Below are 12,933 nucleotides of genomic sequence, written 5' to 3'. Positions count from 1 at the left end.
CAACCCTAGCGTCACCGAACCTTAAGTGTGTAGACCCTACAGGTTCGGGAGACATGTAGACATGACCGAGATGGCTCTCCGGTCAATAACCAACAGCGGGATCTGGATACCCATGTTGGCTCCCACATGCTCCTCGATGATCTCATCGGATGAACCACGATGTCGAGGATTCAAGCAACCCCGTATACAATTCCCTTTGTCAATCGGTATGTTACTTGCCCGAGATTCGATCGTCGGTATCCCAATACCTCGTTCAATCTCGTTACCGGCAAGTCACTTTACTCGTACCGTAATGCATGATCCCGTGACCAGACACTTGGTCACTTTGAGCTCATTATGATGATGCATTACCGAGTGGGCCCAGAGATACCTCTCCGTTATACGGAGTGACAAATCCCAGTCTTGATCCGTGTCAACCCAACAGACACTTTTGGAGATACCCGTAGTATACCTTTATAGTCACCCAGTTACGTTGTGACGTTTGGTACACCCAAAGCACTCCTACGGTATCCGGGAGTTACACGATCTCATGGTCTAAGGAAAAGATACTTGACATTGGGAAAACTCTAGCAAACGAACTATATGATCTTGTGCTATGTTTAGGATTGGGTCTTGTCCATCACATCATTCTCCTAATGATGTGATCTCGTTATCAATGACATCCAATGTCCATAGTCAGGAAACCATGACTATCTGTTGATCAACGAGCTAGTCAACTAGAGGCTTACTAGGGACATGTTGGTGTCTATGTATTCACACATGTATTACGATTTCCGGATAACACAATTATAGCATGAATAAAAGACAATTATCATGAACAAGGAAATATAATAATAATCCTTTTATTATTGCCTCTAGGGCATATTTCCAACAGTGCATGCCTAAGGGCTTGTGCGTCTTCGACAAAGACTATGGCGCGGGGTTGATTCAACGCAGTGTACACATGAGAGAGCTTGAAGTCGACGAAGCGCGGGTAGCATAGCGCAACTACATGGAGTCATGTTGAAGGTGGGCCTGGATTTTGATGGACGACTACACTTTGTGCTGATGGAGGGGCTACGGCGTAAATGCATGGAGAGTCGAAGCCTATTTCAGTGGGAAAAGTGAGAGACACATGGATCGGACTGGGGCCCAATGGTCTGATGGGGGCGTGATACTCGGCGTCGGTCGGTGATGATCGGTGGTTCTCTGCAGTAGGGGTTTGAGTGGTGTGGGTTCGCGACCCAGGAGACTCGACCAAGACAGCAGAGGCTCAACGCGGTGATAGCGGCGAGACGTGCGATAAGCATGGGACACAGCGATAGGCCAAGGCACCGGTGGTCAGACATGTGGCCAGACAAATTGTGCAAGGGGTGCTGAAGCAGTGTTGACGAGTATCGGATTCAAGTTGGTGACTGGGTCTACCGGTGCCGGAAGATGGACAGGAGTTGATCATGGAGAATCTGAGAAAGTGGCGGAGAGTGAAATTGTCAAAAGCTGGGAGAGTACATGGCCGTATATTCTGTGGTGTTCAGTGCACATGAAAAAGTGCGGATGGCAAATACAGAAGGAGGCAGAGTGCTATAGTTGTGGGACATGCCAGGGGACTATCTGGAAGAAGAGTGAGACAACTGCGAATTTGATTCAGGGTGACACAGGGCAACAGTGAAATTCCTTCAAGTTTCAGACAAGCAGTCAAGAAAGAGCGGGGGCGTTGAGTTCAGGTAACTCTTATATGTGGCGCCCAATATGTGAGTTGTTCACTTTCACGCAGACAGTGGTCGATGTGTGATGATGTTGAACAGATTCTCTGAAAGTTTGGAGCACAAAGTAGAGTAATGAGGAACTTAATTTTGCTCGAGTGTTGACTGTGAAGAAGACGAAAAGGGACTACAGTTGCAGGTGGAGTCACATGGAGTCTGGGAGTAGCTGTGGTGCGCATGACTTATCTCAAGTCCAATGTACATGAAGGTTCGACGCATGGATGAATTCAAGGTGGTGAAGAATATTCGTCAAGGTGGAGTTTGTTAGAGTTGTGTCAAATATTATTGTATAAGGTAGGTTACAGTTGGACTTGGTTTTGGACCGTGTGTAGACAAGGTAGAAGTTGTGTCACAATAGAACACTTGTATCCTAGACCTCTCATATATATCGAGACTAGACACACGATGTAATCTATGCCAACATAATAGCATAGGCACGCAGGAGGAGCCGGCCGCGTGTGCCGACACCCGGACGGCCAGGGTGCGGTATTGTAGTGGTGTCATGGGGAGGAGCGCCCGTCGTCAGGCCCCGGCGATGTAACCATATCGTTGAACCTTGTTAACAAATCTCGGTGTCATGCCTCGTGTGATTGTTTGGTCCTCGGATAATCGACGGTGGCCTCGGATTAATTCTAACATAACTGATTCGTCTGTTTTTGCCTGCTCACACTCGATTACGAGATGCTTATATTATGGGCACATATACTATCTTGAAGAATTACCAATCGAGAAGAATCAACATGTCAATCCGAATATAAATACATGTGTTGTCATTTTGGGGAGCATGTCGATATACCCGAGTCCACATTGCTTTGCACTAGAGAGAGTTCCATAATCTGAACCCAGTGACGCTATTTGGCCTTAGCTATTTTCAAGGAGTTCTTAATATATGTACCGTAGTATACATAGTCGAAGCTTTGAGTATTGATATAGTGATCTAAGTGTTCTTATATTTCTTCATGGAGAGAGTATTATTCTTTGAGCTTACATGAGCAGTTTGACAGCCTCCTTCGTTAGTTCGTTAGCGCGGGCCAGGGCCCGTGATTCCCCACTTGCGTCCGATCATAACATGTAATGTGGCTTACACATTTTGGAGATTTTTATATTTCTCTTATAATCTTCACTTAAATTAAGCAATATTTCTTTTTCTTGCCAGGCAAAACTATTTGTTAACCAGTTTTCCCTCTTTCGTTACATCTGTCAATCAATTTTTTTCCATCTAGTCGGTTTTTTTCCACCACACCATATTGACCGCACCTCTCAAGTACATTGCTGAATCACATTAATTTAGTTACTTTTTGCAGTAACGTAGGAAGGTAACCGCTCGTCAGAGAGGGCGACTCAGTTTCCAACCCGATCCCACAGCACCGCTGTGGGTTCCCCTCCCCTTTCTCCGACTGCTCTGGTAGCGAAAGGGTGGGGGAACCCTGGATCTATGCTTCTGGTGTGTATATAGGGTGTGGGTATGTGTGGCTGGCGGCAGCGCTTTTGTGGGAGCAGGGGCGACGCTTGGGCCAATAAGGTCTCTCGGATCTATGCTCCCTCTCGTCGGGGTTCTTGATGATGACGGAGATGGATCTGTGGGTGCAGTCGGTGGTGTGGTGTTCTCCTGGTGCGGGTATTGTGGTGGAGGTGACGCTGGTAGCTTCAAAAAGCCTATATTCCTTACAAAAGTTTTTTAATGACTTTTTTGGGCTTTTAGAATATCTTGCCCCTACTCAGCTTATTCAAGAAGCTTAACCAATTCTTTTTAGAAACCTACTAAATAAAACTTGACTAGTAGGCTTCAAAAAAGTAATTTTGGTTTGGACTTCTAGAATAAATTGAGCAGGGCCAGACTATTCCATCTTATTCTAGAAACCAACAGAAGAACTGACCCTTCCTCCATCTCCTCCTTTTGATTTTTCTCTCATCTTAGGATTTTACTTAAAAAGTGACTCAATTGTCTCACCTCATATTGACTTACCAAATAAAATAATACTTTTTGATAAGTCAATAAATGCTTACCAAATAAAATTATACTTTTGCACAATCGCATTGATATAGACATGCAATTATTTAGTATTATGTATAAATGAAGACTATTAAAATTAATGGTACTCCTTTTGTTTCTAAATATAAAACCTTTTATAGATTTTAATATGCACTAAGTATAGAGCAAAAGAGTGAATCTACACTCTAAAATATGTCTATATACATCCGCATGTATGTAGTCCATATAAAATGTTTAAAATGACTTATATTTAGAAACAAAGAAAGTAGTAAATATCACATTAATTATGATATTAATTATCATGCCAGAACCGGTCAAAGCTGTCAAACGGCCTGACACCAACCCTAACTAATGTCGTTATTGCCATCTCCAATACACCTCCCTTAGTTTCCACCTCCTTTTTTCTCTCCCTCTTTATTGGGATGTGCGTTGCGCACAAAACCGTGTGGCCAGTTTTGTGTGCGGCCGCACATCTCATAGAATCAGAGGAAGCACCCCACCAGGGCCCACACGTCGGAGACACGTTCCCGCCCGCGTGTGCCCCTTCTCTTCTACAAAACCACGCGCCCGCATACACGCCGCGGCAGAGCAGCGGAGCAGCAGCACACTCGGCCGCAGCCGCGTCCCCTCCTCCTCCTCGTCCGGGCCAGCGAGGGCCGGACCAGCCCGCCGCCGCTCACCGTCGCGATCCGCTCCTCCTCGGCCGCCTCTGCCCCCGCTCCTCCTCGAGCTCTCGTCCTCCTCTTCCTCCTCCTGGCGGCAGGGAGAAAGACAGCGGGGGCGCCTCTTCTTCCGGCACCAACAATGGCGGTGGGCTCCTTCTCCTTCCTCACCTCCTTTTCGTTTTCACAGCCTCTCCGATTCCAAGTTTTTCCGAGGAATCATGGATAATCTGCTGTGCGGGGATTGTGTTCCGCAGAATCTTCGGCGATTACTCTGCACCGCGTCCGTACGAGGAATTTCCACTTACTGGAAACTCCGGGAAGATTCTTTTTCCCCTGCCGCTCTCCGTTCCGATGCAGGGGCAAACTCTCGTGTTTGTTCAAGAAAGATGCGTGTGATTTAGTTTTGCATATGAGGGTTTTGGGGGTTTTCTCGCTCGCTTAAAAAATGGTTTTTTTCCCCAACTTGCTGGATGCGTTACAGACACTAGAATCGGATGCAGTCAACTTGTTGATTTTAGCAGTCACCGGATTTTATGTTGCATAGATAGCGTGGGATTTGTCACCTCCTCTCCGTTTCTCATAGTGTGGGATCAGTTTTAGTAGTTGTCATTGTCTGCATTTACCTGTCAGATTGTCAAAATACAGAGCTGTATAGCAGAATCTCATCTGAATCCTTTTTCTTAACTTCCTTTTGATCTAATATATATGTTTTCTTTAATTTTACTGGATGTATTCTGGACCGCAGAGCAATGAGAATGCTGATTCCGTGATGCGCATTTTTACTGTCGCATTGTACTTCATTTCATATGCTATTCATGTCGACATGTTGGCTCTCCCTGTGGTCAGACATGGCTTTAACAAGTCAGACACATTGACTCTCTTGTGACCACGCATCATGTTGCATTGGCTGTTAACCACTCAACCTGTTTGTCTTTCTCTGCATTTTCTTATATTGTTCGTGTATTAGGATGGCGCCGAATAAGATGCTTGCAGTAGTTTGTCAATTTGGTAAAAGCATCATCAAATGGTACTGCAGCAGTGCTTGTTTAGTTAATCTTACTCTAGGCATGATAATGAGCAACCCTGGTCAATCTGCTTTCCTTTTTTAGATTTACCTACTTGATCGCTTTAGTTTACTCTCATAAAGTCTCTTTAGCCCTGATATGCATGTCGTGTCCTACTTCCCAGTGATCTATCCTTCCTAGTATCTGAAACATAACATACTTCAGTTAGTTAGGCATCCCCAAAACTACAAATCAAACTGTTTCAAATTGAGCTGATGTATATTCTCCGGGCATTAGCTGAATTTCTTCTCGTGACAGTGGTCTAGGGGAGTTTGTTCAATAAAAAAAGGGTTTTCCCTTCTTCCTTTTCGATGCATTCTAAACTCTAGAGTCAAATGCAGCTATACTGACTTCATGCTGGAGATTTTAACTGCGATGTCTTGTGGCTGTTGTGGACTTGTGGCATAATAAAATTATTATTATTCTCTCGCATCATTTTTTTTCTCTATAATTGCTTTTCTGGTGGTTTGCTTTCAATATTAATCGAGTTGTGCTTAACTCATGTCACAGGGCTGGACCAGTGATAGTGATGACAGTGATAAGTTTGAGTGGGACAATGATGGTGTGGCTGATTCCTCATCGGCTCCGGCTATGAGGAACTTTGATTCTCCTGGCCCATCCACGCTTGTAAGCCATATATAATTTTTTGTATTTCAGCACAAGTGCTATCCATGATTTGTTATAATTATGATCATGGTCTGATATTTGTTCGTGTAACTGTGCAAAGGGTTCTAATGAGTGGATCAACGGGGAAGTGCTGCCTACTTCTTTGATCGAGCGATATGTGGTAATGGGCTTCCCCAAAGAGATGGTCATGAAGAGTATTAAGGAGATTGGTAATATAAAAGTAATCATTTCCATTTTATTTAGTTGTTTGTGTTTGTACCATTTGTTAACACCTTTTGATTTCAGGACATAGTGATGCAGATGCACTGCTCGAGCTACTGCTCACATATAAGGTATTTGACTATTTATCCATGTGCTTTATTACCGAATTTATTCTATAGTGCTCTTGATTCATGGCAAGGATTGTTTATTCCAATTGAGATGTGAAATGCAGGCACTAGATGACGATGATGCAGGGGGTAATAATCACTCTACTTCTGGCTGCATCCTCCCTGTTGTTGAAGATGACGATGATCTTGATTTTGAGAACTGGGATGGCGATGATGATGCTGGTGGTAGAGAGTCAAGCTCTGATGATTCTGGTTATGAGGTAGATGATTACTTATCTTCAGTTCAGTAGCCAAGAATTCTTTGATCATATGCTGATATATGTGAAATCTTTGCCATGCACACCTTGAACACCCCTGTTACTTACTGTTTTGAGATTTCATCAGTGTAGTTTGAGCACTTCATTTTTTTTACATAGAATTTTCACCATGTTACAATTTTATCATTTTAACAGCATAATATAAGGAGTGAGTTGAATAACATTAGACAATATCTCCCGCGTAGTGTATTATTGTTCTGCTTGTGTGTGATTTTCATGATCTGAAAATTTATTTTTGTTAGACACCACTCGTTTTCTCTTCGGTTCTTATGCATTTGAGTATTAGTAACAAGGCTTGCGACTTGTGGAGTTATGTTGGTACAAGAAAATTATATTACAGGCGCTTTAACATGCAGAAATCCAAATTCATGCACCGGTTATGGTTTTTGATACATTTTGTAGTCCAAGATATAGTATACAATCATACTGAGCTCAGAAGAGTTTGGAAGAAATAGAAGCTAAACTTGAATGCTGAACACTGACCTAAATAATTCAATCCTGCACTGTTGTAAAGTTTTTGCTGCAACCCAGCTCATCACTTCTCCATAAAGGAGTGTTGAGAACTAGCATGCAGGTTAGGACGAACAAGCTCTTCAAGAATTAAATGGCATAGCTCAAGATTCTTCTTTTGACTTTCAGCTACGCAAAATGATCATAATACTGGAGAAGAGCATCACTTACCATATTAGTTGCATCAAACTGCTCTCCAAGACTTTTACCTGTTAGAGCTTAGGAAAATTAGGGATTCAATCCATTACTGTTCAGCTAGAAATGCATACACAAAGTAACTAGTTTAGAAATCTCATAATGTTATATATGATGTGATAGTCTATTTTTGTATTAGTTATACAAATAAAATTATGAAGATAATTATTGTATGGTTTAAACCTGTTCATGGCAAGATATATGTAAAGACTAAAAACAGCAAGTAGGGAAACAGTATGGAGTGTCTGATATGTACTACACCTGCTCAGCAAAAAAATATCGTGATTGCTAGCGAAGCGATGAATCTGAAATAGGATGGGATGTGAATATCATCATCTTCTCCTGAAGATGCACGCATTTGCCTCACCATCCATCCATCAGTATTTAAAGTTCTGTCACGAAAGCAGCATGGAGTGACCAGATGATTGTGTTTCACCATTGCTATGCATCCAGCACAACCTGCACAACTTTACCTGTACGTTTGGTTTATTCCAGTCCATCACAACCGGTACTTCATATTGCTACTTGCTACTGTATTAATGTCATTCTCAAACAGCACCTTAGGAAGTTGAGTTCCTAAATTATTTCGTTAATTTAATTTTTTTGTCAGTTTTGTTCGCTTATTTCTTGGGTAGTCTGTGCTATTCATCTCTTGACCACTGATTATCATAGGCCCCCTTCTTTTCTCTGGCCATATACATGTCACTTCATGGTTGTATTTTCCTATCAGCAGCCACTTAGTTTGGCATTAAGAAATCAGTGAGATACATATATCAAGTATTTTCTAATCTCGGTTTTCGTGGTACTTTTGTGCAGGATTTTCTGCGAGAGATGTCAGAGAGGGATGAGAAGATCAAGTCATTGGTAAACATGGGCTTTTCTGAAGATGAAGCAAATGAGGCTATTATAAGATGTGGTATGCCTCTTTTTGAAATTGTTGCCTTGATGGTCACTCTTTCAAGGAAAGAGCACCTTATTATATATATTTCTGTTTAAATTCTCCTAGGTGTGGATGCTGATATCTGTGTATTAGTTGATTCGGTTAGTGCATCTCGGGTCGCAGAAGATTGTCATTCCAGAAACTTATCTGACCATCAGGTACCGTGTGGTTTGACGTACACTGGAATAAGAAGCCACTTTCGCTCTTCTAATTTGATGTAAGGACACTACAATTTGTGTACATTTGGCAGGTTACAGACAGATGCTTCAATTCCTTTGGAGGCAGAAAGAAAGCAAGATTGATGGAAGAGAGCAGGAAAAAGAGGAAGAGGTATGGGGGTGGAGGACAAGGCAATCGACCTTCCTTGGATGGCAGCGATGAGGATTCAATGCCTCTACCAAATCCAATGGTTGGATTTAACCTGCCTGGTTACAGTGGACCATCAGTGACCCGAATGCTTTCTAAACTAGATACCGGACCACCTTTTTTCTATTACGAAAATGTGGCCCGAGCTCCAAAAGGTGAATGGGCGAAAATTTCAAGAAATCTGTTTGACATTCAGCCAGAGTTTGTGGATTCTCTTCATCTGTGTGCAGCTGCAAGGAAAAGGGGTTACATCCACAATTTGCCAATTGAGAACAGATCGCCTCTTCTTCCTCTGCCCCCAAAGACAATATTTGAGGCATTTCCTCATTACAAGAAGTGGTGGCCTTCCTGGGACACGAGAACACATCTCAATTGCTTACAAACATGTGTAGCAAGTGCAAAGCTGACAGACCGGATCCAGCGTGCTCTTGTAAGCTCAAGCAATCCGCCGACAAAAAGTGTTCAAAAATATGTCATGGACGAGTGCAAAAAATGGAATCTTGTCTGGGTTGGGAAAAACAAGGTTGCCCCATTGGAGCCTGATGAGATGGAATATATACTTGGTTTCCCAAGGGACCACACAAGGGGGGTTGGCAAGACACAGCGATACAAGTCTCTCGGCAACTCATTTCAAGTTGATACAGTTGCTTACCACTTGTCAGTGCTGAGGCGCATGTTTCCCAATGGTGTTCGTGTGCTGTCCTTATTCACCGGTATTGGAGGAGGAGAGGTAGCTCTGCACAAGCTTGGGATCCACATGAGGGTAGTGGTTTCGGTTGAGATAGGTGAAGCTAGTAAGAAGATTTTCAAAAGTTGGTGGGATCAGACCCAGACAGGCACATTGATTGAGATTGATGATGTGAAATCTCTCACAAATGATAGAGTTGCATCATTTATTAGTCAATTTGGTGGCTTTGACTTGGTGATTGGGGGCAGCCCATGTAACAATCTTGCCGGAAGCAACCGACACTACCGTGATGGCTTGGAGGGCAAGCACTCAGCTTTGTTTTATGACTATGTCAGAATCTTGAATTTCGTCAAGTCGGCCATGGGAGGACGTAGGATGTAGCCTAATCATTGTACACTACCTATGTTATCGTTTAATGCTTATATCTAGGAACTGTGACTTATCTGTGTTTAAACGTTGAATTGACGTGGAGGATTTATTTTGGAGAAAGCTCACATTAACATTTAGGCATATGGTTTATTGTTGCTAATTAATTTAGAGCCTGTTCATCTTTACTTGAAAAAAATATTATTGCAGCCCCCAAATTATTGTTTGCTAGTGCCCTCAATGTGGAAGAAGGTTTAAATTTAAGGACATTATCACTATCTGTGCACCCGAGGTTGATGTCCCAAATAATGATCTTGAGAAGGTTGGGTTTGTTTGTGCACTTTGTATATTTTGGTTGGCCATGAACTGAACATTGTTGCATATCTGCAGCAGTTATGTCTTTCAGGGAAAAGGTCGAATCCCTGGAGGAAGTGAAGTAAATTTCCTTGTGCCATCTGTGAGCTTCTTTAGTTTCTTACCATGTATTCCCTTTCAGTTACTAGAGTTAAAAACAAAATACTACTCTTGCTAGCAGAGCCAATACAAGCTAGCAGTTACCAATACAAGCTAGCAGTTACCAATACATGGATATATGTATCTTGCCTGCTGGATCTGCTCTTTTCTGCATCCCTGGGCAGAAGGCTATCACCTTGAAGTCTTCTTTAGTTTGTCTCGAATTTATGGCAAATGGTGGTTCCTTCTTTTTACTGTCGCTGTCTAGTTTGTTTTATCACTATCTCTCTTCAAGTCTCATCGTTATATCTGAATCCAGCATGACGGCCGACAGTGTTGTTCTTCAGCCTAATTTAGCGATAGTCATCTGAACTTGCAAATCTACAACACTTGCGACTAATGCTACTGTCTCTTTATTATTCCAAGAGTTTAGCAGTGAAATATGTTGTTTGGTATATAATCTTGTTGTTAGCCTGTTTGGAAGTTTGATAAAATGCATGGAGCTTGTAGTGTAGTGCTGCTTGGTTATGTTGTCACAACTCACAACACGAGTATGCATACAACTGATCTTCTTGCGCCAACTTGCAATGAGAAGCTGTTTTAAGCTGTACTGTACTTCTTTGTTTCAGAATGTACTTGTTCCATTCATAAGTTTGGTGTAGAAAGCAGTATTTTATTACTACTGGCAAAATATTCCTTTTTTGTGCAACTCGGCCTAAAAATGTCAGATAAAGAAATAAGTTTTCCCAAAAGGATTTTAACTATGACCTGCTTGACAACTTATAATTTGCACAAACATTCTCCTGCATAGTTTGTCCTTGGTCTGAAAACGTAAATCCTGATGTTGTATTTCGAATCAGGTTGTTGTCTGTATCATATGGATAATATGCACAGGCAAGATGCTGTTATCCGTTTTACATCAAGTAAGTTTTCACTGCATTTTGTTTTTGTTGCTTTTCAGAATCCCTAAACCATCTAGATGTAGAGCAAAGCTAGGATGATGAAGTAAGATCTTCAGCAATCACCAAGGCTGATCACTATCTTTTTTTGATGACTTCAAATTTTTCAAGGAGTGCGCAGCGTACAAGGATGTAAGGTTTCTGCACTTGTATCCATAGGAATTTGGGTGTCGGTAAATTCTGTTTTCGATGGATTTTGAAGGGGAACTTTTCTTTACCAAGGATCAGACAATACTAAGAGACCAACAAGAGTACGGTAAATTACTAGATCATCCGTAGTTCGATACACTAGAACTTGCTGTGGCTACTTTCTTGGGGCTCTGAAAATAATTCCTCTGAAACAGAATCATTCAGTCATACCTTCAGTTGAGTAAATAATGGCTCTGAAAACTGGGATCTCTCATCTTGGTTACCTTTACCTACTGCACTGCAAAACCGGAAGCTCAAGCTCATGCTAGGTTAGACTCAAAGAATAATGGTGATGATTAGTTAGCTAAAATCTGGAAACCCCTGCCCATTTGCTCTAGCTGACAGCAAGAATAATAAATAGCAAGCACTATGCCTGATTGTGTCCTGAATGCCTAATCGTGTTCCACATGAATATAATTTCATTGTGTTTGACTTGTGAAATCGTGCAGATGTGGGCGTCAAAGTTTTGTCTAGCTGCGGAGAGATGCCTGGAGTTCCATTACAGTGCAGGTAATCTCAAGTATGACGAAAACGGGTCTCTTTTGCTTCTGCCATGACTCTGAATCTCCACTGCACTTGACTGCACCCTCTATCTTGATCTGCTTGACGAGTTATAATTTGCACAAACATTCCCCTGCATAATTTGTCCTTGGTCTGAAAGAACAATTCCTGATGATATATTTGAAATCAGGTTGTTGCCAGGATCATATGGACAATATGTAGAGTCACGCTGCCGTTATATGTTTTCCTTCCAGTAAGGTTTCACTACATTTTGTTCCTGTTCCATTTGAGAATCCCTAAACCATGTAGATTGTAGAGCAAAGATAGATGATGGACATCTTTACTAATCACCAGGGCTGATTACTACTACCTTTTTCTTCTTTCCTGCAGTTGACGACTTCAAATTATTCAAGGAAAGCATGGCGTACAAGGATGTAAGGCTTCTGTGCTTGCATCCATGTAAATCTGGGAGTCAGTCAATTTTTGTTTTGAATTAAGGGGAGATTTATTTTTCATCAAGGACAAGACAATAATAAGATGTTAACAAAATGCTCAGAAAAATCGCTTCGCTTTTGTGCCACTTCAGTTCAGTAAGTTGGATCATTCTTACCCAACGAAATTAGATAATTTATACCTTCAGCTCAGAACCAATTGCGGTTACTTTCCTGGGGCTCTGAAAACAGTGGCTCTGAATTTTGATCATTCAGTCATGACTTTAGTTCATTAAACGTACAATTGCTCCGAGAACTGGGATCTCTCATCTTAGTTACCTGTACCTAGTGCATTGCAAAACCAGAACCTCAAGCTAGGCTCACATAAGGGTGACGACGATTAGTAGTTAATATCAGGAGATACTATGCTCTACCCATTGCTGTAGCTGACAGCAAGAATGTACAGCAAGCACATTATGCTCGATTGTGTTGCGGATGTCTAACCAAGCTCCATCTCACTGTTCTTTCTTTGTGTTTGCCTTGTGGGATGCAGATGTGGGCATCCAAGTTTCATCCAATGGTGGAGAGATGCCTCGAG

General features: G+C 42.0%; 1 protein-coding gene across 3 annotated transcripts; it reads left to right on the top strand.

Moving 5' to 3' along the window:
- The first annotated feature begins 4,307 nt into the window (after positions 1–4,307).
- LOC125506545 (DNA (cytosine-5)-methyltransferase DRM2-like) lies at positions 4,308–9,955 on the top strand. Of its 3 annotated transcripts, none has more exons than XM_087522361.1 (8): positions 4,308–4,545; positions 5,975–6,091; positions 6,192–6,300; positions 6,377–6,423; positions 6,525–6,680; positions 8,259–8,358; positions 8,476–8,540; positions 8,633–9,955. In XM_087522361.1, the coding sequence occupies exons 1-8, from the start codon at positions 4,540–4,542 to the stop codon at positions 9,815–9,817; spliced, it is 1,785 nt and encodes a 594-aa protein (XP_087378487.1). In that variant the 5' UTR covers positions 4,308–4,539; the 3' UTR covers positions 9,818–9,955. The 3 variants fall into 3 exon arrangements, with proteins under 3 accessions (XP_087378487.1, XP_048527295.1, XP_087378486.1); XM_048671338.2 differs by having other exon boundaries at positions 4,309–4,545; positions 8,449–8,540; XM_087522360.1 differs by lacking the exon at positions 4,308–4,545 and having other exon boundaries at positions 5,966–6,091; positions 8,449–8,540.
- The last annotated feature ends 2,978 nt before the right edge of the window (positions 9,956–12,933 follow it).

This window comes from Triticum urartu, chromosome 5A, assembly GCF_056163025.1.
Source record: "Triticum urartu cultivar PI428250 chromosome 5A, HENAU_Tu73, whole genome shotgun sequence".
NCBI lineage: Eukaryota > Viridiplantae > Streptophyta > Magnoliopsida > Poales > Poaceae > Triticum > Triticum urartu.
The sequence above is the reverse complement of the archived record's forward strand: the minus strand, read 5'-3'. Positions and strand labels throughout refer to the sequence as shown.

Coding starts and splice junctions, on each gene's coding strand:
- LOC125506545 (XM_087522360.1), top strand. CDS start 5,966: ATGTCACAGGGCTGGACCAGTGATAGTGATGACAGTGATAAGTTTGAG. Junction 6,424..6,524: donor AGCTACTGCTCACATATAAG/GTATTTGACTAT, acceptor TGTGAAATGCAG/GCACTAGATGACGATGATGC. Junction 6,681..8,258: donor CTGATGATTCTGGTTATGAG/GTAGATGATTAC, acceptor ACTTTTGTGCAG/GATTTTCTGCGAGAGATGTC.